General features: G+C 29.8%; 3 protein-coding genes across 5 annotated transcripts in view; 1 reads left to right on the forward strand and 2 right to left on the reverse strand.

The window, feature by feature from the left end:
• LOC129916115 (protein O-mannosyl-transferase 2) overlaps positions 1-4,737 on the reverse strand; it is a 28,482-nt gene extending 23,745 nt beyond the window's left edge. Inside the window, exons 1-6 of the mRNA XM_055995904.1 lie at positions 4,547-4,737; positions 4,322-4,405; positions 1,867-1,951; positions 1,626-1,730; positions 1,398-1,506; positions 1,046-1,320 (exon numbers count right to left, since the gene is read on the reverse strand). Coding sequence (XP_055851879.1) covers positions 1,046-1,320; positions 1,398-1,506; positions 1,626-1,730; positions 1,867-1,951; positions 4,322-4,405; positions 4,547-4,641 — 753 coding nt within the window. The 5' untranslated portion in view covers positions 4,642-4,737. The remainder of the gene's footprint in view (positions 1-1,045; positions 1,321-1,397; positions 1,507-1,625; positions 1,731-1,866; positions 1,952-4,321; positions 4,406-4,546) is intronic.
• A 2,651-nt stretch (positions 4,738-7,388) lies between these two features.
• Positions 7,389-26,828, forward strand: part of LOC129916114 (coiled-coil domain-containing protein lobo) — a 132,111-nt gene continuing 112,671 nt past the window's right edge. Inside the window, exons 1-2 of the mRNA XM_055995902.1 lie at positions 7,389-7,914; positions 7,983-8,111. Of these exons, the coding sequence (XP_055851877.1) occupies positions 7,465-7,914; positions 7,983-8,111 (579 nt within the window). The 5' untranslated portion in view covers positions 7,389-7,464. The remainder of the gene's footprint in view (positions 7,915-7,982; positions 8,112-26,828) is intronic.
• LOC129916116 (protein distal antenna) lies at positions 13,558-25,723 on the reverse strand. 3 transcript variants are annotated; one of them, XM_055995907.1, is made up of 2 exons: positions 25,600-25,723; positions 13,558-16,047 (listed from the first exon to the last, which is right to left on the reverse strand). In XM_055995907.1, the coding sequence occupies exon 2, from the start codon at positions 15,983-15,985 to the stop codon at positions 14,039-14,041; it is 1,947 nt and encodes a 648-aa protein (XP_055851882.1). In that variant the 5' UTR covers positions 15,986-16,047; positions 25,600-25,723; the 3' UTR covers positions 13,558-14,038. The 3 variants fall into 3 exon arrangements, with proteins under 3 accessions (XP_055851882.1, XP_055851881.1, XP_055851880.1); XM_055995906.1 differs by lacking the exon at positions 25,600-25,723 and adding an exon at positions 24,291-24,314; XM_055995905.1 differs by lacking the exon at positions 25,600-25,723 and adding an exon at positions 16,144-16,671.

The following is a 26,828-nucleotide window of genomic DNA, read 5'->3' on the forward strand; positions in this document are numbered from 1 at the left end:
TTTGTCGTCACAATTTTGAGATAACGGTAAAATAAAGTTTTATTATTCAACAGGTTCTATTTTTTTATCTAAAAAAATACAAATTTTATTTTACTTTATTGAGCATTCTGATGATGTTACCTTTCATTTGGTATATCACACATAACTGTACATTCACTACAAGCTACACAATATTAAATTAAAAAACTTGCGAAATACCTCAAAACGTCATATGAAAGGTGAAATTATAAGCTTTTACATGATATAAAATTTTTTGTAGGTTGTCTAAAAAAAATTGATTCAATAGCGTGATAACATAAAATTACATATATGTTTTTTTTTTTTGCTTTTTTTGATGAAAATTGTTGGAGTTGAAAAAATTCTAGCTCTTTTTGTAGATGCCTAATAGACATGATCGAATGAAGCAATAAGCTTTCAGGTGGTATAAAATTTATTATGGGTTGTTATATCAAAAAAATGAAATTTTGGGTGATGGAAATGATTTTTTCACTTTTTTCATAAGAAATGATTGTTTTTAATAAATTATTTTAATACTTTTTGAGCATTGTAAAAATTTAAAAATGGTTTTATTATTTTGAAGAAATATTTGGCTTTTTAACGGTATAATTTTTTTTTGTAAGCTTTTAAAATAAAAAATTAACATAATGAGAAAAAAAAGGGTAATTTTTTTTAGCTCATTTCTCGATTTTATAGAATCTCTTATTTATTAAAAATTCACTTGCATTGCTAACAATTCACAAATCTTTTTAAGGCCAGACTCGAAATTATTTACTTCTGCGTATCTTAACCTCGACATCATATTAGTAGATCAGGTCCCCATCAATTTGTGTGATGCATTTCAAAAAATTTCCTTGAAAAAAATATACCAGCACTAAAATATCTACCGCTATCGTCAAAAAGACTTAATAGAAATTTTTAAAACAAATATAATTTTGTAAACTAACTTTATCATTTACCTCAAAACAAATAAAGAATTATGTACAAATAAAATTATTGACTTAATATGCACTGTTTTAAAATAAAAATAAAAAAAAATTATACTCACGAGAGGTTTGTCCAAGTCACCAAGTATAACCCAAAGCTCACTAACCGTATGAAAGCCAACCAACAAAACAATGAAAAGGCCAACAAATTTCACACTTATTGTACAAGCTAACATCGTGCCCGTAAAATACAACCAACACCACCACCTCAATGTGTATGACTCGCCACTTCTTGTCACCTTAGAGATCTTAACCATGCCCCACACAGAGGCAACCATGAAGCACAATAATATCGGATCCAGCAGGATGTACTGGTTGAGGGTGATGAGTCCCACGTCTGTGAATGACCGGAAACGAATTACACACCACATCGAGTTGAAGTAGTAGTTAGTCGCTCAAATAGAAGTATCTTACCGAAAATTAAATAGGCTGTCGCCACAAGGGCTGCCTCATTGGATCCGGTAAGGTCGTGTACGGTGTCGAAGGCCATCGGAACGATAAGGGCTCCCAAAGTGGTGCAGAACTGTAAAATTGATGGCCATGACCATTAATATGAAAATAAGTATAGATCCGGTCGACCGAACTCTCTACACCTCTCCGACCGATAGAGAGAGAAAGACAGAATCTAAAATTAAATCTTACGTAACGCATTCCTTCGTAACGAGTGCTATTGTACTTATCGCCAGGTTTATCGAAAGGGTAGGTGCCATTGTATCCGGTCAGGTAGCCAGATAGGCCAATTAACATCTGAAATTGTATTTTCAAGTTTGTATTAAATTTTTTGTGTAAATGCAAATGTTAAGGGTTAATGGAAATATTTTCCAAATGGGGGTTGTAGTTTGTAGAGGGTGCTTGTGGATACAGCCTTGATGATGATGCCTACCTTGCCAAGGGGTGGATGGACGTCAAAGAAAAACGTCCGGTTGATGTACCAACTGCCCATTTTTCCGAAATGGGTTTCGTCCCAGCTGAAAGATGATTGTAAAATGATAAAATAATGAGAAATCGATTTTTACGAACTGACTATAGAGCAGATGAGTATTATTGTAGGTTTCGACAAAACGGAAATGGAAAGTTGAATGTTGACATTGGTGTAACGATATGATTATTTAATAAGGGTGAGATGGGGTTTCACTTTTTCGTATTGATATTCGTGTCACGAATGTCTATTTCTGTGTCAAAAAGTTATAAAATTTGATTATGTTTGGGGGTGACACGATTTTTTTTTTTTTGATGATGGCTCATTTGAAGTTATACATAGGCTTTAATGAACTTAAAGTTTAATAATGTTGCTGAACTTTTAACATTGTAAGAATGAAAATTTATGTAGTGGAATTATTAGGCTTTTAGTTTTTTATTGTTTTGTTAGGTCTGATTGTAAGGGACTGTACCTTAATAAAAAAAATTATTTTCCAAGTGCAATAAAAGTCTATGCTAAAAACCATGCTGAAGATTGAAGGAAGGGTTAAAAAAAATCTTTTCTTAATGCATTTTTGACATTACAAATTTATTTTTAATTTCTTAAAAAACAATTTTACTGTTGGAATTTCTTTCTTTTTTAACATTAGCTTTTTATTTTCCATTTTTTTTTTTTTTTTATTTGTGTTTTTTTTTATTTAGCCCTGATTTTTCAATCGTCAGAAGAATAAATATAAAAAAAAACTTTTATTCCTAGTAATAAGCTCTGACTGAGGTTTATCTGACTATTGAAAATTTGGAGCTTAATGATTTTTTTTAGAACAGCATACCAATTCCTTCATTCATTTTTAAAATGTTTGAAATTTTTTATATACAAAAAATTATTTAAAAAAAATTGCGTTAAGACAAAAAATCAAAATATTTTTTTGTAAAACATGAATTATTCAAATGCAACACTTTGTTTGAAGAATGAAACCTTTGAAAATGGTGTTTTCATAATTATTTTAAAAACAAAAGTTGGTAAATTTTCTATAGGTATATTTTTTAAAACAAATTTCTTTTAAGAATAAAACTAAATTTTTTCTTTTATTAATGTTAACATAAAACATTCTAGGTACTAACTTTTTTATGACTGTACGTTGGCGTGTGATTGTTTTCAATGCTTTGTTGCTCAAATTTATATAACATTGTTAAACAAAAAATAAAATGCACGAAAATCGTTAAAAAAAAAAACAATTGTTTGTATATAAAAATTTTACAAAATTTTTCAATTTAAAAGTTTTTATGTATGTCATTTTTAAGAAAATATTATTCAACACATAAAAACGAAGTTTCAATAAAATTCATCAAGTCATTTTCAAAAAATTGATTTTTGAAAAAAGAATTTGAAATATTTTTAAAAAATCCAAAAAAATGTGTTTTTTGAAATTTTTATATATGTAACATATATTTTAAAGTTTCTGTACAAAAATTTAGGTTGAAATAAGCTATGTCGTTAACGAGGAATTCATATATAATAAAAAAAAACTTTCTGTGGCAGGTACCGTTCATAACGGTACAAAAATTTTTTTTTTTATTTCAAAAGTTGGTAAATTTTCTATTTCCGTTGTATGACAGTAACCGTTAGTTTTGGTCCTAAAAAAAATAAAATGTATTCTCTGTCTAGGGAATCACCCAAAACTATTTACCATGAAGGTTGAAGAAAATCGCTCAAGTAGATTAGGTCGTAGCTCGACAGACGGACAGACAGAATTGCTGGACATACTTTTTCGCATTCTCCATCATCGTAATGTCATGTAAGATAATTGTAATCTCGAGTTCGATTTTTTTCCGAATTCGAACTTGCCCTATTGCTATAGTACCTACCTCTACCTACATAATATCACAAGTAAAAATAAACATTTATACATAAGATTCATGCAAGTGAATATAAAAGATTGAATTATTTAAGACCATTTTCATAACGAATATTAAATGTTTAAGTTAAACATTTTCAATTAATTGATTTTATTATACTTCCTTAAATGGCAATAAGTGATAGTTAGAAGAAGTAATCACATCAACGTCGATAGATTCAGTAAAACCAAACCAATAGAAAATATACCACCTCCTTTCTTACTTTTGTCTAATTACTTTCAAACAAGTTGATAGTTGAGACACTTTTCTTTTAATCTACCATAAGAGAATATAAAATAATTGCTAGAATATTAAATTAAACAAAAAATTATTTCCTATTTATGATATTCCAACCGGCATTTCGCTACGTTTTCCATAAATATCCGATACAAATGTAAATAAGATGTAAAAATATTCTTTGTTCTTAGCCTTTAATACTAAACTAATAACAACAATGTTCGAAAACTAGGTCAACTATTTCCGCATACAAAACAAGCTTTATAATCAAACAAAAAATCTCTTACCATACATGATCAGGTTCGGTGACCTTATAATATCTCGTTGCAGCAGTCAAAACTATTACAGCACCAAAAATCACCCACCAATTTCTAAAAACAAAACACATATTAAATAAAGGAAATTTAAAAATATCTTCAATCACTTGAAACACGGAAATAAGAAATTTATTTAAAGAATAAAAGTTTTTTGCTCAGCTCTTTTGTTTCATTGATTTCTATGAAAATTCTTACAATTTTTCGATATCTTTCTCGCTTTTAATTAAAGATTTTTCATAATTTCGATGTTTTGATGAGTTTTCACTCTTTCTATCACTTTTATTGCACATTTTGCTTAGAGAATATAGAGAATATAATATTTAACAATAAAATAAATAAATCTTATAAAATTAACAAATTTAATAAACAGAAGAATATTCACTTCGTTAGCGGAACATAATTTCTTATTAATGACAACCAAGACAATGACGACGTGTCTCATTCAATATGAATGTGATCAGCTGAAGTTGCTGCAAGTTTGCTTCTTGGAATCTTAATGAAAGAAATCAAAGAAAGAATTGGAATTCGAAAAAAAACTTGTTCTTTTATTGGAAGTTGGAAAGTAGAGAAGAAAATAAAAACAAAAATCATTTGGGTGAGAGCGAGTAGAGAATAAATACATTCTAGTGTGAGCTCTTTGGCTTATGAGAGCGATCCAGAAGCACGTGTAATATAAGAATCGGTTATTCTATTTTTGTTTATGTTTACCTCTTAGAATTTGGAGTTTTTAAATTTTGTTTTGCTTTGGTTTTTTTTCTGTTGGTGCATAATTGACCAGCAATGCCAGATGAAAGTTTAAATTACTTTGAAAAAAAAAGAAGAACAAAATTCCAAAAAAAATTTTCGTTAAGAAAAATGGTCCTTTACAAAGAAGATGATAATATGATTGCAACAATAGCGGCACAAAAAAATGTATTCTTTATTTTACAAGTTTGAACTTAATTGCGTTATAGTTCACACAAATATATAAATCAAAATCTTGAGAGCTGTTTTTTAGAAAGGCCTGTTTTAAAATTTTAATTAAGTACCTACCTAAAACAACTCAACTTCTTTCGTAGGGAATCGCCAAAAAATCCTTAATTAACTAATTTTGAAAAAAAACCTTTAGTAGTTTGGACTGTAGATCGAAAAAGATTCATACAGGCACACAGCCAGAATCAGGCATAAAATTGCGGGACCCAAAATTCTGCAAATGCATTATTCTACAATAACTCCAATCTGCAAACCATATGCGCACATAAACTGAGTAGAAACTTAACTTTAAAAAGAAAAATTGTTTTGGTACTGAAAACAAGACATCAAAATATTAGACAAGAAAAACAACATATCCACCCGCTACACATTGGAAAGTCGGCGCATCTAGTAGAAAATGAACCAAACAATAAACCATCAAGAAGACATCGATAATATCAGCTGCCATTAATTAAAGTCAGTGATAGTAAATTATGACAATAACTCTAAGTTTTTGTTGTAGTGTTTTGTTTAATTTTTTTTATGTTAATTTATTAAATCCATTAATTTAAAAACAAAAACAAAAACAATAAAAATGTACTAAATTTTCAATTTCACCTCTAAGTAAGTTCTTACATAAAAATTTAAATAAATACTCCTTATGTATCTAATTATAATTGTATTTTTGGTTACAAATAAAAAAAACCCTGAGGAAGCTAGAAAGAAACCGGCGACACGTAAGATAGCAAAAAGATGAATTAATGTTTTATTAATTGCATCCAAAAATAAAGATCATTAAAGCCCAATTACAACATACAACTTTAAAGTTCAATCACATGATCAAAAATTCACATATAAGTGTGTATATTATTTTTCACTATCAAAATAATTTGTATGTGATTATTTACAGAATTTTGAAATACAGAATTTTGAATTAACATAATTTTAAAATACAGAATTTTGGAACATACAGAATTTGTACCCCATTTTTTATTTTGATATTTTTTGTATTGGAGAGAATGTAATCATCCCAAATACAAATTTTAACAAAAATTGGCAAAAAAAAAAATTGAAAAATACAAAGATTTAAATAAAACTTTTATTTTTTGAAAAAAAAAATCAAGCAACCAGAGCCAGTTTTTTAAATCAACCCCGATTTTTGCATAATTCTTACGAAACACGGCTAATATAACCAGACTTGAATGGCCTTACTGACTGATTGTGAGACGATCTTATTATTCTATACCTATTCAACATCACTACTACTTTTTAGTTTTTTTTATTTTGCTGAAATAATATTTCCTGGCAATATTGTTATTTTCTCTAATTGAAATGGCTATTATCTCCTTAGCTATTGTAGCGCTAGTATATGCTATATGAAACTAAATCAGGTTTAAGAAATGGCTTCTTATTTCATGTTCAAACCGAAAAGTAAAACTATATTATTTATTGACAGTTAGATGTCACTGAAGTTTATGCACAGAGAAAAATATGACCCGCTAAAAACTAACAGATTGCCATATTGTTTTACCGTCCATACATTTCATAAGGAAATCTTATTGAAATCAACGATTAATAAGGTTTTTTTAAGGAGATTTCTTATTATTTTTATAGAGAAAATCTTATTAAAATTTGACTGAAAAGTCGATTTTTTTTTGCAACTTAGCACTAGAACAAAAATCGCGATCAATATTTTCATGGCAGGTTGGTTCAGGTGGTAAGGTGGGCGACTAATGATTTGAAGTCTCCAGTTCGATTCCCAGCCTGGTCATCGTTTTTTTTATTTTTTTGCAGATTTTAAAACAATAAGGAAAACCCGATTGTTTTAATAAGGTTTCCTTCTTGGATGAAAACCATAGAGAAATCTTATTGTTTTTGTTCTATTTTATGTGGTCTATTTTTCTCTGTGTGGTTAGTGTACAGAATAGCATTTATTCCGAAATTTCGGAGTGCGCGTTATCAAGTACTGCAACCATTTCAGTGAAACGGAAATAAAACTAGATTCACCACTTGCATTGACAAATTTTCAAATACAATTTCAAACTAGATTTCATTGAATTTTGTGAATAAATCTAATTTATAAAAGAAATCAAAATACAAATATTTTTCTATATTTTTTTAAGAATATTAAAAAATCTCTAAAAAAAAAAAATCAGCAAGAAATGTCTCGAAAACAAACACGCGTTACTGTTCATGATGCCGATGGCGAATCCCTTGCCAACCAGCCGTTTATCGATAAAACAAAAACACCATCTGCTACGGAACAAGCTAGTTTGGATTTAAGTGAACATGGTAGAATTAGTATTGAAACAGTTTCTCACGAAGAATCCTTAACCATGGATAAAGAAAACGTAGAAGATATTGCACCAAAACAACGTTTGTGCGTTGAAGATTTTGTTGCTTCTTATGACGATGGCCGCATTGATTTGGCATATCCGGAACACTTGGAATTCAAATCCTCGTCGGAGTGCTATCCTCGAAGTTACTACACCCTTTCTGGTAAAGAAAGATTACTGCTACTGTTTGCAGAGAACTTCCGACGGCAATTTAATAGTTCGTATCCCAACAGAAGACCATTACTTTTGGCAACTAAAAATGAATGTAATGTTCAGGTAAATCAATTGAAATGAATTTAATTTTGAAACTACATATAAACAAATATTAATTTAAAATTTTGTAGAAACTTGTTTGCACAACAATTCGACCTACCGCGTTTCTTTTTCCATCCTTGATTTCAAGTCTTGAAGGATGTGCTGAGTTTGTTGCGGATTTTATTGAATATCAGCCTTTAGAGAATCCGGGAGCTCTGGTAAGTCGCTAAGTGAACATTGTACCTAATTGATTTTTCCTAAAACTAAACAATTTAAAAGCAAGGTACCTATCGAAGTCTTGAATATATTTTGTATGAAGTGTTCATTTGATAATTGAAAAAAAAACCTCTTAAATTTTCATTTGCAAACGATAATGATTTCTTATATTTCCAAAATTCATAACTCCAATATAGTAAAACCAATACATCTGTTTCTTTACTAATTTAAATTGAGCTTGAGTAGATCCTATAGAAAAGAGGGAATAGATAAAATTTTAAAAGTGATCCTGACGGACTATTAAACAAAATTTATGAAATGCCAAAAATTAAAAAAATTCAAAAAGTCGATAGGGTTGAATATGTAAGCTAAATAATGGATACTAAAACACTCTTAATCGAAATAAAAGTCAATTTAAAATGGTATCGAAATGTTTGTTTCCCCTGAAATAATACAAAAAAAAAAAACAATTTGTTGGGAGGCAGAAAGATGAAAGAACCACTATTAGGAAAAATGGTTTATTTATTACTGTTGTATAATTTGTTTGTTATGTACTCTGGACGCAACATAAGATCATGGTTTTTTCAGAACAATGAATAATTGTACCCAACTTTCACCAGATTTTTTGTATTAATTGTATATTTTAATTAATGAAAGTTTAACACAAATAAACAAAAAAAGATTATTGTTCAAAAATATTTAAGCTTAAAACAAAAAATACGGCAACGGTATCAGTTTTTAATCCAGAATCCAATGATGTATTTAGGGTGAGGGGAAAATATCCCACCAAAATTAAAATTGATTTTCAAAAGAACTTTTGGTAAAAAATATTTTTCAAAAGTTTCGCAGTTACACATTTTTTTTTATTCTAAAAGTATGTGAAAGCCAGAAGCAAAGGATGACCGGGACACATAAGAATTTCTGCTTAATATATTATTGGTAAAAATGTAAATAAACTAAAATTAAGTGTTTATAAGGATGGGAAAAAACCAGAGTGAAGCTGGATATTTTTTTTAAGAACAATGGAAAAAACATTTCCAGGTGAAAAGTTGATAGATTTGTTAAAAAATCGTAACAATTACACATACAGAGGACCAAATTTTACATAAATAGAGAACGCAAACAAAAATTAAAACAAATATGAATTACGAAAAAGAAAATAGTCTTCAATAGTGCCATAAAAATTGATAATTTTTGGTAATTTTTTTTACACAGATTCGATAATTGTTAAATATTTGGTTTACCTCATTCAACTCAAAAACTGATAAATTTCTAAAACAAAAATTAGAGGTGTAGGTAGGTACATATTGATATGATTGATAGGTCATAGGTGTACTTCATGGGATATTTTAAGTAGAGCTAAAACTTTGTGGAACATATTTTTTGTCTAGACCCTATTATTTTTAAGATATGTATACGATTTTGTGACTTTTAATCCCCTTTAAAGGGCCTAGCGGGCGGAGGATACTTTAGCACTTTTTAGAGATTGTAAACCAACCCTATACCAAAAATCTGCCTGTTAAAAATGTTTTTTTTTTTTCCTTTGAAAAAAATCTATTTTTACTGAGTTAGTTTTGTTAAAAATTTTAAGTAATGAAAATAATAAAATATCAAATTTAGTTTTTGTCAACTTTATCAAATCATCTTGTGTAGTGGATTATTTAAATTTGATCGGCTCTAACAAAAATTTTATTCATACCGAATTTGCATTACCAACGGATTTTGTGTTTTTTTTTCGTGATTCTTAGATTATTTTCGAAACGAATGGAACTCTTGATACGGATAAGGCCCTTTTTTTACCCGGCTTAAAAAAAGGAGGAGGTTCTTATTTGGTCTCTATTTGTTGTATTGTTTTTTATGTTTGTTACCTGAGCAGTTCAGGCTGCGTAGACCGATTTTGATGATTCTTTCTGTATTTGGAAGCTGCTAGTGCTTTCAATGTGAAATTATTTTCATTTGGTCTACCAGAGAAAATCAATAAAGTTTTTTTTTTCAATTCATAGAAGTCGTATTTTTTTTTATATAAAGTTTTATCAAAATTTCAGTTATTTTATTATTTTTTTCAACGGCTGCAGATCAAGGAATTTTGAGTCCCTAAATGTCGAAGATTTTGAAAACATTATGATGCAAAGTCACATAATCTAAAATGTATTTTAAATAAATCTGAAATATGTATTTTATTGTAATTTTTCGTAAATCGTTTTCTTACACCAAAATAATTAGATATTGATTTTAAACATTTATTAGATCATTTTAAGTTTCGTTACCTTTAACATTTGATCACAATCTGGAGAATATGCTTTCACTTTGCTTGACTGGGTTTAAAAAGTCAAAGTTTAGCTTATAATGTCACTTTTAAAACCCATCGGTTCCTTGAATACGATAATGCTGAATGAAGTGTGGATATATTCGGAGTGAAATCAAAATTGCACTACGAGCGCATAATTTTCCCTTATTTTCTCCAAGAACCGTACCATCAAAAAAGGATTAATTTTTGTAACATTCACTATTCTGTTTAATAAAATAAAAATGCAATTCGCTTCTTTTCTTGGTGTCGCAGAATCTTGTTCAGGCTTCTTTCAAAGTGAAAAGCCTCATCGTCCCAACTGCTTCAGTATCCAAAGACGTTCATGGTCTGATTTTGAGAGCATTATCTTCTTTTTTAACTGACAAACGTTTAAAAGAAAAAAAGAAACTGACATTTTTAACCCTCTGTAGGCACACCTCTTTTTTGTGACGTGATAGGCACACAGATGCGAATTTGGTTTATACTTTTTTATGTCGCTAGAACTTTTTTCGTTCACAATATTTTATAGAGAATCAAATATGAAATTGATGTAGAATATTCCGAGGAATTCGAATATTGTATTCACAATTCCGAAAAAAATATTTTCACCCTTATAAAAGTAATTTTTTGTAACCACTTTTTTGATAAATCGTAATTTTTTTATTTTTGTCCTGCCAAATTCGCACCCGTGTGCCGACAGAGGGTTAAGTACCTAAACCTTGAACTTTTCAAGACAAACTTCTGATATTTTCCGGAGTTGAGAAAATTCAAAGTTTAGTTTATAGAAACCCGGAGTTAAAAACATCAATTTATGTCGTCTTCGATTGGCCGTCCAGAAGTTTACAATCTCAAAGTCCATGGCTCTTCTTAAAAATATTTAAAGCTTTCTAATTATCACCATTATGTTAAAGCGTTCCTACTTTATAAGAGCCTGGGATTTAAGATTAGTATGATTAAGGGCCGGTTTGTTAATTTTTTATAGAATTGAGTAAAAATGGCAAACCATGACATATAAATGCTTTTTTCGATGCCAATTTGCAACCCAGATGTAGCGAATGTAATAAGTCAGCAACTAGGTGTTAAAAAGTATTTTCTTTATTCTCTTTTATTTATAGTTTTTGAACCAGTTTAAGTAAGTTTTTTTTATATTCATTGTATTGTGAAACATAGAAAATTCTAATTGGCATCATATTTGCAAAGATGCGTTTCTCAATTAATCCGAAATTAGTATAGTGATCGATTCCAAAATGTACAGTATATCGAATTAACATTGATCTGTCAAATTCCACAAGGTTTAATTCATACTATTCTGCAAAAGAAGTTTTTACGCCATGGAACAGATATTTAATAAAATAAAAAAAAAATGCTCCTCCATTTTAGCTTATCTTTTTTTATTGATTCATAAATTTGAAACAATCTCTGTATAATTTTTTTTTATAGTGGTACGAGTTGATCATTGTTCTTGTTATTCTTGTTCCTTTTTTTCACTTAGAACGCATCAAAAATAAGCATGATTCCCTTTTCCTCCAATGTTGGGTGCAACCCAAGTAATACAAGCTTGCGATATATGTAGGTGGTGGAGACTTGATTTTAAAAATGATGCCGTTTTAATTTTTTTTTATTTTTTTAAAATTGGTTTATGTGTTGAAAATTGAAATAAATCGTTCGATTTCTCTTAATGAATTGTAGCAGCATAATTCGAAATAGTTAATCTTTTTAGTAGACACAAATGTCTGGTACAAAAATCCGCAAACGTAAAAAGATATCAATAGGTGGAAAAATTTTTGTAAAATCAAGTTCGCAAATCAGCTCTTTCGTTTAAATTGTTAACAATCCAAACAGAATCATTTTTCTTTGCACATAACTTTTTTTTTGATTCTTAAGACTTTGTAAAACTGTTCCTTCCCACAATTTGAATAAATAAAAAGATTCTCTTGGTTATTTTTGTTTTTATAATTTTTCATATAATTTATTTTTCTTAGATTTTTTTTCCTGTTTCAGTTTTAACATTTATCCAACGTTTTTGAAACAAATAACTTAACATCTATGTAAATAAAATTTTAACTAAATTGGTTTTGTATTTTTTTGTGAATAATAATAATAATAATAAATTACATTATTAAGTTGGATCTCATGCACAACGAAGAATTTTTTTTAAATATAAAAATAAAATATAAAAAAACAGACAAAAAATAAAATTTTTTTTTATTTAAAAAAAAGAAGAACTCTAATATATTTATAAATAATGAAAATTTATTTAAAGAAAATACATGTATAAAAAAGGAATGTTGCTTGATTTTTAAATAAAAATAATTTAAATAACATTTTTTGTTTACATCTAAGAAGGTTTTTTATTTGTTAAATTTTTACATGTAGAACTTTTAGTAGTTTTTTTTTTTTATTTTAGATTTTTTTTATTTTTTTGTGAGACTTAATTTTATTTTTGACGAAGAGACCCATGGAATATGTAGTTCGATATATATTTTTTTTGTTTTTATTTTATTTGTTTCAACTAAATATTTTAGTTCGAAGGATTTACGTCTTTTTTTTGTTTATGATACACATTTAAATAAATTGCTTATTCAATTAAATATTTTTTTTTAATTATTTTTATTTTATTTCAACATTGAGATAATGATTTTTTAATTTTATTTATAAATTTAGCCTTAAGAAGAGAGTCAGTTTGAATTGTTTTTATTAATTTATGTTTATTTTACAGCTATTTAAAAATTTGTTTTGGATTCTTTTTATTTGTTATTTATATTTTACAAAAAGGATATTCAAAAATGTAGAAAAGTCTTTTTTTTTTTTGTTAATTTTTTTTTATTTATTTTAAATAATTTTTTTTATTTATAACTAATTAAATAATTTAACTAACAATAACATTTTTCTAGGGAGTTTTTTTTTTTGTTTTAATTTTTTTTTTATTTTTATTTATTAATTAATAAAAATTCTAACATCTACAAGGAATGAATTATGGAATATAATAAAAGTATTTTTTTTTTTATTTACAGTTATATTATATAGATTTGGCATTTTTTTGTCGATATTATCGTGAATTTATTTATACAGTTATATTTATATTTTTTTTTTTATTTTATTAAAAATATTTGAACTACAAAAATGGAAGATAAACAAAATTTACAAAACGAAATAAAAACGAAAACGAATTTAAAAAACTTCTTCTTCATTTAACTCATTTGCATCAGACAGTTCTTCTTTGGTTGGTGGTAAGCATACTTCCGAAGTTGCACTCGATAAAGACTCTTCGACAGGTTCTTCAATAACATCTTCGATAGGTTCTTCATCTACAACTTCCGCCTCGTCATCTTCATCGTCGACATCTTCAGTTTCAATTCGAAATGGACTACAACTATTGACGATGGGCTCAACAGTCTCACAATAAGGATATATATTGTAGGTGCTAAGTAAAGTTGCTGGTGGCGAAAAGGTATACCTATGATAATCCTGATGCCATGCTAATAATTGGTCATGGTCGCGATCACCGCGATGGTCTTCATAATCTTCATAGAGCTCATCATCATCATTGTTGTTGACAACCCAATCTGCAACATTATTTGCTGATGCTGCTACCTCTCCTGCTCCTCCTCCTCCAATGTCTAACGCCAATTTCGGTTGCTCCTATTTGCGACGGCGAATCTTCGCCACTTTGTTCTCTTCATCGCTATCTTTGGCTTGTTGTTTTTCATTGCCAGACTTTATCGCCGATATGAGAAAACGAAGCTGCATCAATTGCACAGATGTCACACGGGGATTGCTGCAATTCTCAAGCCATTTAAGAAACTTTTCGCCATGTTCAATAGCCTCCATATCTTCAAAGTCAGAAGCGGCATATTTGGCCCGTTCTTCTTCGTCGGTTTTGTTTGAATTATTGTTGTTATTGTTGTGGTTGTTGTTGTCATGGTTGTCATTGTTATTGAGACTATCACTATTATAGCTAGCGTCACTCTCACTACCACCTCCAACTTGCATGTTATGGATGCTGCTGCCACTGCTATTATTCTCCAGCTCCCGATCATGATCTTCAACAATATCCGTAGAAGGTTCATGCTTCATATTTGCAGTTGGACCATTGTTGTTGTTGTTATTTTGGTTCATCTTGTACAGCAAATTGTCCAGAGCATCTTTGGAGGTGTGTGTCGAAACAGTATCAGCTTCGGACTTAATAATTGGGCTATGAGCTGGACTTGGTGTTTTGGCTGATACCGATTTCGCTGATAAATCTTCAGGCTTTGAGTTGCTAGTAACTTCGTTGTTGTTGTTATTCATGGCATCAGTGCTGTGTGGGGAGCTGGATTCTTTGGTCAGATGAGAATAGAGGATATTCTCGAATTGAGGTTTGATGTCAATGGTCGTTGAAGATGGCTGGAGGGCGTTGTGTGGGGCTAGGGAATTCAAACTCGCTCCGAACGCTTTGCACCAGTTAAACCATGCCGAATTCTTATCGTCAAGACTTCCCGATGGAGTTGAGGTTGGAGTTTGTGGGGTAGATGAAATTGGTGGGGTTGACGCATGTCCGTGTTGTTGGGGGGTTGAAGATCGAATGGGTGGACTTGAGGAACTTATCGGATTTGGTGGATATAAGCTGTTCAAACCCAACATAGCCTGTTGAGACTTCAACCAATACAAAAGAGGATCATCCATTGCTGGCATTCCTGAGCCTAAAGATGGTGCCAAAGATGGTGAAGGACATTTCATTTTGTTCTTGTCATTTGCACTCAAATTCAAACCATAATTGTCATTTCCGGAATTCTTCTGTTTAGCCCAATTCTTGACCGAAAGTCCTTGTGTAATTCGATCACCGTCATTGCTTCGAGGACTATGCATAGGTTGGGGTTTTGGTTTGACATTTCGCAGAGAGCTGGGATTAATACCATTTAGACTAGACATTGTTGCCGCTAAATTAGGATTTAATTGGGCAATTAAATTTAAATTCGATGTCAGCTCATTGAAGCTGATTGCTAAAGGACTATGTCCAAGACCTGTCAATCCAGATAGATGACTTAAGCTCGATAGAGGACTGATAGCAGCGAGGGATGGATCATTCTGGCGGGAAAGATCAGCACCATAGCCTTTGTTTTTCACCCCATTCATGGCAACCATTTCGGCATTTTTGAATGCATTATAGTCAGGACCCAAACCATTAAAACTCAAATCGGATAAAGCTTTATTTGTGCTAAAATCCAATCCGTTCAAGGGGCTTCGTTTGTATCCAAGATCTTCATATTTAATTTTGTTGGAGAAATTCAATGGCATTGATGGGTCCATTTTTTGGCGTTTTTCTGGAGGTCCTCCTAAAAGAGCTGCAGCAGCGGCAGCAGCTCCATCGACTAACTTATCGGTCAATGAATCTGCTGCCATTTTGTCAGATGCTGACTGTCTTGACATAAATCGCAGCTTATCTTCATTTTTACACCATCCACGCAATGTTGACTCTGGAACACCAATATCACGGGCCACCGAAGCCTTCGATTCACCATCGTGAATCCTTTGAATGGCATGAATTTTGTCGCTAGGGGTCAAGCTCCGTAACGGGCGCTTGCCCTTCGTCGTCATCCGGATATTCATCTGTTGGTATGTGGATATATCCAACTTCAGGCCGTTCAGTTTTCCGGACGGGGGATAAATATCTAAAAAAAAAAAGAAAGAAAAAGAAAAACTAAATTAGAATAAAATTTTAATTAATAAAAAAGAAAAAAACTGCAAGGATATGGAAAAAAACTAACCCAAAAGACAACAACAAGAAGAAAAAACTATATAAGGCGTAACGGTGGTGTTGTATATTATAAAACAGCGACGAATCAGAATGTGTTTCGCGTTTGCCTGATTAAAAATTCAAATTGCCCCTCGAATTGAAAAACGTAAAATAAAACAAAACAAAAAAAAAAACGCTAAACGACAGTTGTATAGAAAAAGGATACGCCTGCTGCCTGGCTGACTGATACTTAATTGCTCGGTGTGATGAACACACAAAAACGCACACAATCCACCAGGATATCCATTCACATCCACCTTTGGGAGGACAAGGATGCTTCTCTCATCGTCGTCGTCGCTCGTCGTCCTGTATTCGCACGCACTTCAGCCTAAAATCTGAGAAATTCAAAAATAGCCGCGCCGCAATCAAGTACACGACACACGAGTACAGCAGCAATAGCAGCAACCGCCACCACGGTGGTGGTGCTATAGTGCACGAATGGACAACACGAATGACGAAGGAGCACGTGGTTGGCTGCTGCTGCTGCTGCTATATTGCCTTATGCTGTGCGGTGGCCACCACAACAGCAATTTCGATGATTTTGGATTCTCCTGGATGATTTATGTTTTGTTTACCTGTTTTTTAAGAGGTTTGATAGTAGTGGTGGTAACGGGGACAGCCCTAAAAACAAAAGAAAAAAAACACACACACAGTTTTTTGATTGTGTTTGTGTGTATGAGTGAGTGTGTTGTTTTATGAAGGATGTTTAAGTATTGAGATGGTTTATGAGCATACACTCACAAAAATGACATTAGTATTTGCTCATAACTGTACACAGTAGTTAACGGTGTAACTCCGCCCAAAAAGTAGCATGAGGTGGTTTTTGTGAACCAAGAATATAAATGTGAATGGAACCTGTTTACCATGCGCTAGGATTTTTTTTTTTTGTTTCCTTTTTTGTTTTGGCAAGTTGTTTTGTATTTTTTTCATATGCTTTTTTTTTGTTTTTATTTTGGGGGAGCAGTTTTAAGAGAGTGCTTTTTCTCCTTATGGTTAATGCATTTAGTTCTCTTACTGGAATTGAATGCAGATTTGTGTTGTTTCTTTTTTAAGGAGGACTGGAAGGCTCTTGTGATGTTGTGCGTATTTTGGAGCAGTTAGGTTGTTAGATTGGGGGTTTAGAATGGATTTTTTTTTTGTTCTTCTTTTATTTAGTTTCTTTTTGAGTTAAGGTCAAATCTATGAATGAATATTTTTTTTTTGTGTGTGAAAAACTGAGTGTGTGGGGAGATGGATGAGAAGACAAAAAAACTAAAAAGAAGATCTTGTTAGCTGGTATATATAGAGAAAAATCTATAGATAAATGTAGGGGATATGTGGGGGTATAGTTGGAGACATATTATAGATTTTTTTTTTGTTTCTAATGATTTTTTTTTGTCTTCTCTTTTGAAGACCTTTGCGACATTTGTGTGATTTATCTTTTTTAAGGTGGGTGGCTTACTTGAGTTCTACTTTTTCATTTAAGCATATGTAGGCACAAATACAGACAAAAATGTAAACGTTAAATAAGTTTTAAATTTAAATATTCGGTTTTTAGTTATGGTTTGAGAAGTTATTAATTATTTAGTGATATGTAAGTGTGTATTGATAGGTACAAATATCAAAAAAATTTAAGAAATAGGTTTAAAAAGAATTTTTAACGAAATTGTTCTGAAGATTTGAATAAGAACCTATTCTGAATCCATAAATTTGGACCATCTTCAAAGCTTTCTTACAGATGCAATGTACTCTTTAACCACATTTTCATGATTCTACATAATTACAAAGAATATTATGTTTTTCAAAAATTGTCAATACTTCACTTGGGTCAAACATCTCTTCTAATTATTCTCTTACCTGGAAATAATTATTCCCAACTTATAACTCAGGTTCTATTAAGCCTTACAGAAACTTAAATGTTATTTGGGTTAGTAACGAATTGCTTGTTCAAAAAGTGAATAGGAGAAGAAAAGTGGGAAAATCATGTCGTATTTAAAAATGATTTTTCCACATAAGTCTTACTTAAGTTTTCTTACCTAGCACACTTGTGGGTTTCAATACGATTTTGAAAACTTATAAATAATATCCCTCTATTTGAAAATCATTTGTTGGTGCAATTGTTTCAACTGGTTCAGAGGTTAAAACTTAAAACAGAACTAATTTCTTCAAAAACTTTTAATGCTCGAAGATTTCTTCAGGGTTTTTAACTTCTCTAGAGATAAACTATGTACCTACTAGTTAAGAATTTGAAATGTTTGAGCCGCTTCATTTCCGATTTAGAAAATCTTTTAAAATCTCTTCGTGGAAATGTGAAAAACAAGTCATGTTCCTAATTACCGACGGAATAAAACAAGTGCATTTTTGTATCGATTGAAAAGTTTAAAATTCAACAAATAACTAACTGAGTGGACAAGATGCTGAGTATGATGATAAAAATTCATAGCGAACGATTTTCTATGACTATTTTTTCAGTTTTTTTTTTCTCGAAATGGGTACCCAAGCGATTTATTAAGGAGTCCAAAAGAAGTTATCGTTATAATATAAACTTTATAAGATTCAATCAGTTTAGATATCTCTGTCTTTACATTATTTTATTGTGTCCTTTCGCTGAAATTCTCGCCCCAATGTCCAATCTATAACACAGAACTATGACTTGAATAAATTAAAATGAAACTTCTAAGATTCTCAATTCAAATGCAATCAAATTGATAAACCTACTATTTTTTAGTTTATATTTTAGAATTTTAAAAAGAATAATTCAAATTTTTCTCCTGAGCTTCAGTTTTCGTAACAAAATTTTTTCCGTAGTATTCTTATTAATTCGCATTTTTGCTAAAAAAAAGTGTTTGCTTTGCATTTTTAATTTTGAGAATTCTTATTTCAACAATATTATAAGTCACAAGGCAAAATAATTTAAAAGCTATGTAACGCTTTGCAAAAAAAAAAAAACGTTAAATACCTATAACGTTATATGCTAAATTCGAAAAATTGCTAGTTATTAAGTTGCAATATAAAATTAAAATGACGTAATAAAAATGAATCGCAATGCTCAATTTTTGTTTGCGAAGTTAAGATATCTGAAATAAAACTTTTGCAAAATAGCAACTAAATAAAAAAACAACTTGCGAAGGAAAAAAATTTTGTATGATTTTTCTCAAATGGCAAATTTGTTCAAAAAAAATCTACAAATTTGATCGTTCGATACACGGAAATGTAACAATTCGACAGAAATTATTTTGCAAAGTAGGTACACAATGATCTGTCACTTTCATTTTGTATGTAATTTCTGTTTCGCACTTTTTCACTACGGTTGTTTTTAAATAGCAATCTTGTGAGAGGCAAGGTATATTTAAAGTTAAGTAAAACGATGCGAAACAATGAAAAGCAAAATAATTTTTTGCAAACAAATCGCAATGTTAGATAATAATAATAAAATGAAAAATGCGACATAATAATTTAGTGAATTGAAAACTTTCTGAGAAAAAAATTGTGAATTTATGTAAAACCATTCAATAGCCAAACAAAATACATATTGCGAAATAATTTAAGTTGGCTTTTTTAATTTAAGAAAACTGCTTCTGCGCTTATTTGAAGACCTTCTTTGATACTCCTTCTGTGTATTCTGCTCCAAGGAGAAGGAGTTCTATTATAGTTCCAATGCACAATTTTTTTAATGTTGCCGATGTAAATGTAGGTACAAATTCTATTGCAGCTTTCGTAGACCACTTTATCTCCTCTCCTATCTCATCCTCGTTACGAGATAATTCATACAAAATCAATCAATAAAAGAAATTTTTAATTCTGAGGGTACAAACCGGACTTTACCTAACTACCTGAATTTTTTCTTTTTTCTTTAAAATTTAATTAAAGATTCCTCATAAAAAAGATTGCGATCATCGAAAAATATTTACTAGGTACCTACTTATCATTACAACACAATAATAAAAAAAAAAAATATGTGTGCCACGTGGGTAAATGGTTTATTATTATTTTTTCTTTTATTTTTTTCCATACTCGTTTTTATTAAATTCTTTTGTTTTGTTTTGATCATAGTAGTTTTTTTTTTTTTTACTTCTATTTTTCTTCACTCCCACGCCAGACAAGAGGATATAACAACACTTAACATCATTAAGAAAGTGCATTGTAAAAATTTAACAACGTATGTTTTCTCTCCTTCTCATCTTGTCTATATTATGTACCTATCTATAACTATATTTTTTTTGTTCCTTATTTCCAGTCAACACAGAAACACACAAAGAAAATATCCTGGAATAAAGCTACCTTAGTCCTTTTTTTTTCTGTGTGTTTTCTTCAAAGAATGTAGACTATTTTCTTTCATAAAAAAATTGTTTCTATCTACCTAGAATATAACCATACCCCTACTACAATATGATCCCCGTTATATTTGTCCCAGAAATAGCTAGTGTATAGAAAAGGACCCTTTCTGTTTGTGTATGTGTGTTCTAGTGATTTGTTTCCGATTCATATAAAAATTACAAAATGTAACCACAAAAAGAATATAAAATAAATACAATAAAAATAATAACCAAGCACATATAGAAACGAAACGAAATAAAAGAAAAATGTAATAATGAAGACTATGATGATGATGATGATGTCCTTTCGACCGGTCTTACTTTGTTTGCTTTGCTTTTAACTATACTACTGCAACCAGACAAAACAAAAATACAAAAAAAAAACACTTAGGAATTCGCCGGAAAAATTAAAGCAGTCACAGTCTAAGAGTTGATTTTATGTGTGGATATAAAAATGTTTATGAGATTTTTATGTAAATAATCAGCTGATTTTTGTACGTGACTTTTGGGATTATAATGCTGTTGAAGCGAAATACACTCTCACCCTCAACAAGTCCCCCCCCCCCCCCCGCCACCCCTTATCTAACAAACCTCCTCGCACATATAGTCACAGTTCATGTCCTTTTTGACTGTCTGCCAGTTGAGGTCTGGAATGTGAGAAGAAACTGCAATGCATGGTGTTGAAGTTGTAGAAGGAAGCTAGCTCTTCCTTCTTCTATACAAGGACCTAGCTATAGTTGTATGAAGGTTTATATGCATTAGACTGGGAGTAAGTACTAGAAATGTATTTTTTTTTTTTACTGGGGAGTCCGGGAAAGGATCCTGTAAAGTTTGTGCGTTTGTTTACTGTGTGGGTATATGTTTGTTGTTTTCATTTTTTTTTTTTTAATTTTTTTTTTTTTGGAGAGATGGGGGTCAAAGGAATGAACTGCTCGTGTAATTTCATTGCGGGCGACATGCTTGCTTGGTCGTGTGTTGACTATAATTTTGTGCATTAGCTTTTTGGCCCCAAGTGCAGTCAACTGGTGTCCCTTTTTTTTGTGTGTTGTTTCGTTTAAATATAACACAGCGATATGTTAGACAGAGGTTTATAAAGAGGAAGTTCTGCTTGGAAGGTATGTATTGTGTGGTGGGAATTAAATTAATGATGATGATGTTTTTTTTTTTGATAATTTGAAAGTTTGTCGTTAGTTAGGATGGTATAATTCAAGTATGAAAGTGATACGATGTAATTTAGAGGATTAACTTAGATTTGATATTTTTCAGGATATGGGTAGGAAGTAGGTATTTTACTGTATTTAACGTCAGAGGTGTTGTTGTTTATTGAAATCGTGGAAACATGAGATTATATAAATCATCCTTCGAAATGATTTGAGCACCTTTATTCTCTCTTTATACCTTTAAATTTTTTTTAGAAATAGTTCGTATCTAAATGTCTATTTATTTCTGTTTGCAATCTAAACTTAGTAATTTTCCTTAAATAAAAAAGGCTTTTGTTATAGGAATGTTTGCTATTTAAGGGCAGCTTTTGTACAAATAATAATTTTCGACACATTATTTATCTTTCCCTATTCTTAGTTTATTGCTACACTTGACATTAGTTGAGCAATTTGAAAAACAAACAAAAGTGGATTTTCTAAGAACCATATTTTCTAAGAAAAATTTTATGAACAGACAATAGAGTTCCTGGAAAAAATGCAAATTTAAAACCACTAAAATTTTATTACCTGAAAAAGATGATTATTTTTCGAGATTTCAAGTTAGATTATTCACATGAACCATAAAAAGTAATAATCTGGTGTAAAACGATTTAATTAGGTAAGGTTTATAACTTTTGCTTATCCACCAGAACTAAACCGTACCTAAGTGGAAATCGCGTTTCTTGGAAACATATTTTATTGCCTTGCCCAAACAGGTGCAATATATTGTGGCTTCGAATTTCAGAAATTAGTCAATATGGGATAATTATTTACTATTCCGTTTTTCGTTGAAAAGATTTTATCATTTTAGGTATTGTATTTTTGCTTTGTAATTTGAGTCAACTTAATCGAAAGAGAACTTGGTTTTTGAAAAAGTGGTAGGTACAAATCTAAAAATTAATAGATTCTTAAGATGTTTTGTTTGTTTCTTTAAAATAGTTTAAATTTTTAGATTTATATGTGAAAGAAAAAATTTTTTTAATCGGCCATATTATCTAATTGTTGAAAATTCATTTTTGATATCTGGGGCCCAATTCCGTAAGAGTGAATTCCTCTGAGTACACGAAAAAAACGTGTAAATTGCCTTAAGATCAAGGCAGAGAAAAACTCACACAGAAAAACTCACTCTTGCGGAATCGGGCAACTGGGTACCTAATTCCACGAAAAAGTGGCCACAAATTTTAAAAAAATTAAGCAAGATTTTTTACAATTTTGAATAGTACCTAAATTATACATAAGTTACATTGGCAAACCACGAAAAAGGTATAGGATGTAGCAAAACTGGAATTTAAGTTTATTTAGAGTTTTCGGAATGATTTCAAATTTTTTTTAGCTGAAAAATTTTCTAAAAAATTGAATTCAAAAGTCATTTCCGGAAAAAGGTGGAGTTACGAAGTTTCCTTATGAGGCCGACGAATTATTGAAAAGTCAATTGACGACAAAATAGTTTATACAATTATTTTGAATCAAGGAAGATTTTCAATAACTTTCAATGGATATTGGATATGTTTTTACCATTTAAGTTTTCATGTTTGACTTTTATTAAAACAAAGTAAAGAAAGAACACAATTTTTAGTAAAATTTTAAAAACGATTTTATTATGATGAAGAAAGTATTAATCTTTAAAAAGTTTTTAAAGAACATAGGAATACTTAAATCTTATTTGAAAAATTGTAAAAATATCTTACAATTAATGTTGCCTAAATATTAAGAATTTTGGTATTATGTTAAAGAATTTTTTAATATGTACTATTATGTTTCAAAGTGAAATACATATTAAGATAGTTTCTGTTTACTTTTACGTTTAAATAGATAACTTTTGTCACGTGTTGAGTCTTATTTCATTTAACACAACTAAGCCTTGCAAGATATCAATTTTTTGAATACAAAAATGGACTCTTGCATTTATTTTCTGTTTATTTTTTTAGTAGCTATTAAAATTAAGCTGAATAAACAAAATACCTACAGTTGGTAATAAATGCAGTTTGGCAATATTATTGTTAAAATATTTTTTGATGACCTAACATCTTACAGTTTTCTTGTATCACGCAACATGATTCGTGAGACACGAAACTCAACATTTTTTTCCATCAAGTGGACTAGAAAAAATAAGCTGAAATGAATTTTTACTTGTGTTATTTATCTATTTTTCGACTTAAGAATATATTTTTTAATCACTGAAATTAATATCAATTTATTTTTTCCATTTTTATAGCACAAGCAAACCTAATTTATTTATCTTTATTTTTTTGAACGTCTCATTCTCTTAAAAGTATTGTTAGACATATATTTTTTTTAATAAGGCTCCTCAAGAAATAAATGGGTTATGGCACTTTTGCACTTTTTATTCGAGATTTCATAAAACTATTCAAATTTTTTCAAATTTTTAAAGAAATGACATTTATTTTATTTTAACTATCTTTCTATTCTTAATGAAACACGGGTGAGAGTTTTTTCTCACTCTCTTTGTATAAAGATGTCAATTAATGATAAAAAAAAATAACAATTCAACAAGTTGAACTCAGTTCTTATCTGTGATAAGCTATGGAAAATTAATAATCACTTACACAAAACACATCACGAAAACACCATTTCACACCTTTATAGACCAAGTAAATAGGTACCTTTATAAATTTATTGTAAGTACTTAATTGACTTATCAAAAATAGATCTCTTCTTCAATTGCGTATTTTGATCAGTTACGAGTGAAACTTATGTAAATTAGTTATCAATCAGGTAAATACTCTCATACCTAATTCTTCCACTGATTGTTATTGTTAGGGTAAACATATAAATTTTGATAGATGTTTGACAATGCTTATTAGTGGTCTCACTCTTCTAAACAAATTCTCATTGCATTGAAAAATATGTTTTTTTTTACATAATAAGCAATTGACTTACAGGGTGACCCAAAGTTATAGAGCAAGAAATGTTTTTTCCTTTTTGAAATGAAAAAAACTTGAATTTTTACTCAAAACCAATTATTTTTTTTAACAAAAAAAAAAAAAATTATAATTAGGTATTTTTAATCAAAAACTAATTTTGTACAACTGAAATACTGTTTAAATTCTGAAATTTATATTAGCATTTGATTTATACAGCTTTTTTCTGATTTGAGAATTGCTCGTGAAATGATAAAAATTTTTGATGCGAATTCGACAAATTTGTAATAACTTAATGGATGGTAGATTTGATAGATGATAAGTTATCACAAAAATGGCAAAAAAATTGTCAGTATAAAATAGGACCCAGTGCTAATAACAAATTAATCCCTTTTTCTTGTGAAAAAAATGCTCACAAAAATCTTGGATTTAAAAAAAATAAATTTTATTATTTATTTAGATCTACCAACGATCACGTTCTGAAGTTATTTTTTTACTTAACCTCAAAATAGAAATTGGGAATCAAATCCTCTAACAATATTCGCTGATTCTATCTAGATTAAAATATGAAGGTAGGAAAATATGACCATTATGATAGACAACGATATAAACTAAGGGGAAAACACATTCAGGGTAATCCTTTAACCTAGTAAATTAGTCATCTAAAAGACTGCTATTTTTAGTGTAGGCATAATACAAGTTTTAGTACAATTTTGGTTCTCTTAAATGTTCCTAAGCACTGATCACTTAAATTACAAGAATCAAGCGACTTTGTTCGCGGAAACTTTCTTGATAGAGATCATATTCAATCTAAGGTCTTAACACCTTTTTATGAAATTAAGGAGATAAACTTAAGCTTGACTCAAAATGACAGACAAAATCACTTCAAAATTAGAGGAAAAAATTCAAAGCACATTTTTGAAACATTTGCAGAAACTTTTTCAAAATTATTACAAGCTCACTCTAAAACACATTCTGATTCTGACCTTAAAAATGATCCCTTGCAAAATTTCTACAGACTTTTTTATGTGTGTTTTGTTCAAAAACTTACCTAAACCACCAAAAATCCTGGAATTATTGTGTGCCTCTTGCACACTGTTTGATGTTCGTGATGAAAAAAATAATGATCGCTGATGATATCCACAACTGATCACCGTAGCACTATTATTTTTTTTTTTTTACTTGGCAACTTGTTATAATTTATTTTTTATGTTATGTTTTCTTTCAACTTTGTAAGGTATTTTAATTCTTTTTTATTTTGTTTTGCAACACTTGTTGTTGAGTGTACAAAATTAGGAGATTGTCACATAAATTCTCTTAAACAAAATAAGATCACTCAACAGAGATTAGGGAGAATTCGTTTTCACCAAAAAAAATAAAAAAAAAAAAACAAAAATTCACTAGAATAAGCAAAAATCAAAAAAAATCCACACAACACCGCTATGTGTTGTCGCGTGTGTTAAACTTGTTTTTTTTTTCTTTCTTTTGTTGTTGGGTTTTTTTTTTTTTTTTTTTTGTTTATTTGTTTTAATTTGCCTTCCGTTTATATACTTAATTGATACAATTAATTTTATTTCACTGAGTCTGTTTCTCTTTATCTTTGATGATTATCTTTTTTTTTCTGTTTTTATGATTCACTGATAAAAAAATCAACAAATATTTTTGATAATCTGTTTGTAGTAAAAAGTAAAACACATCCTTTTTTGACACTTATTGGAAGATAAAATTTTTATAAATTTTTCTTATCCTTGTCAATTTATAAAAAAAATCACCGATAATCCTTTTTTTTGTTTATAACATATTTTTTTTTTTGGTTAAGTTTACACAAACAATCGCGTATAAAATGCGAAATTCCGTTTTCGCAAAATTGTTGAATGAATTATCCCAAAAAAACGAAAATTAAATTAAAATATTGGCACTATTAAATAGGTATTTTTTTTTTTGTTCGTAGTAGTTTTAATCCTTTTAGAAAATAACTGCACATGAAAATGACACACTATTTAGTGTTTATGTGTTTTTAAAAAATAGCGCACACCGCCTTTTCGTGTCGGCAGCCAAAAGTACAATGATTAATAGCGACGACTTGGTGCCGGATTGAAGGCATCTGCAAAATCAGGAGGCAAGACGACGACGACGACTCGACTATACACGAGATATAGCAAAAGAGACGAAGACCCATCAACCACCAAAATATCTACAACACACAAGACACAACACACAACTCCTTATTTCGCTGCTGCTGCTGCTGCTTTCTGCTGTGTTCTATGTTATAACTGCTAC

The sequence above is a fragment of the Episyrphus balteatus genome, chromosome 3 (genome assembly GCF_945859705.1).
Source record: "Episyrphus balteatus chromosome 3, idEpiBalt1.1, whole genome shotgun sequence".
NCBI classification, from domain to species: Eukaryota; Metazoa; Arthropoda; class Insecta; order Diptera; family Syrphidae; genus Episyrphus; species Episyrphus balteatus.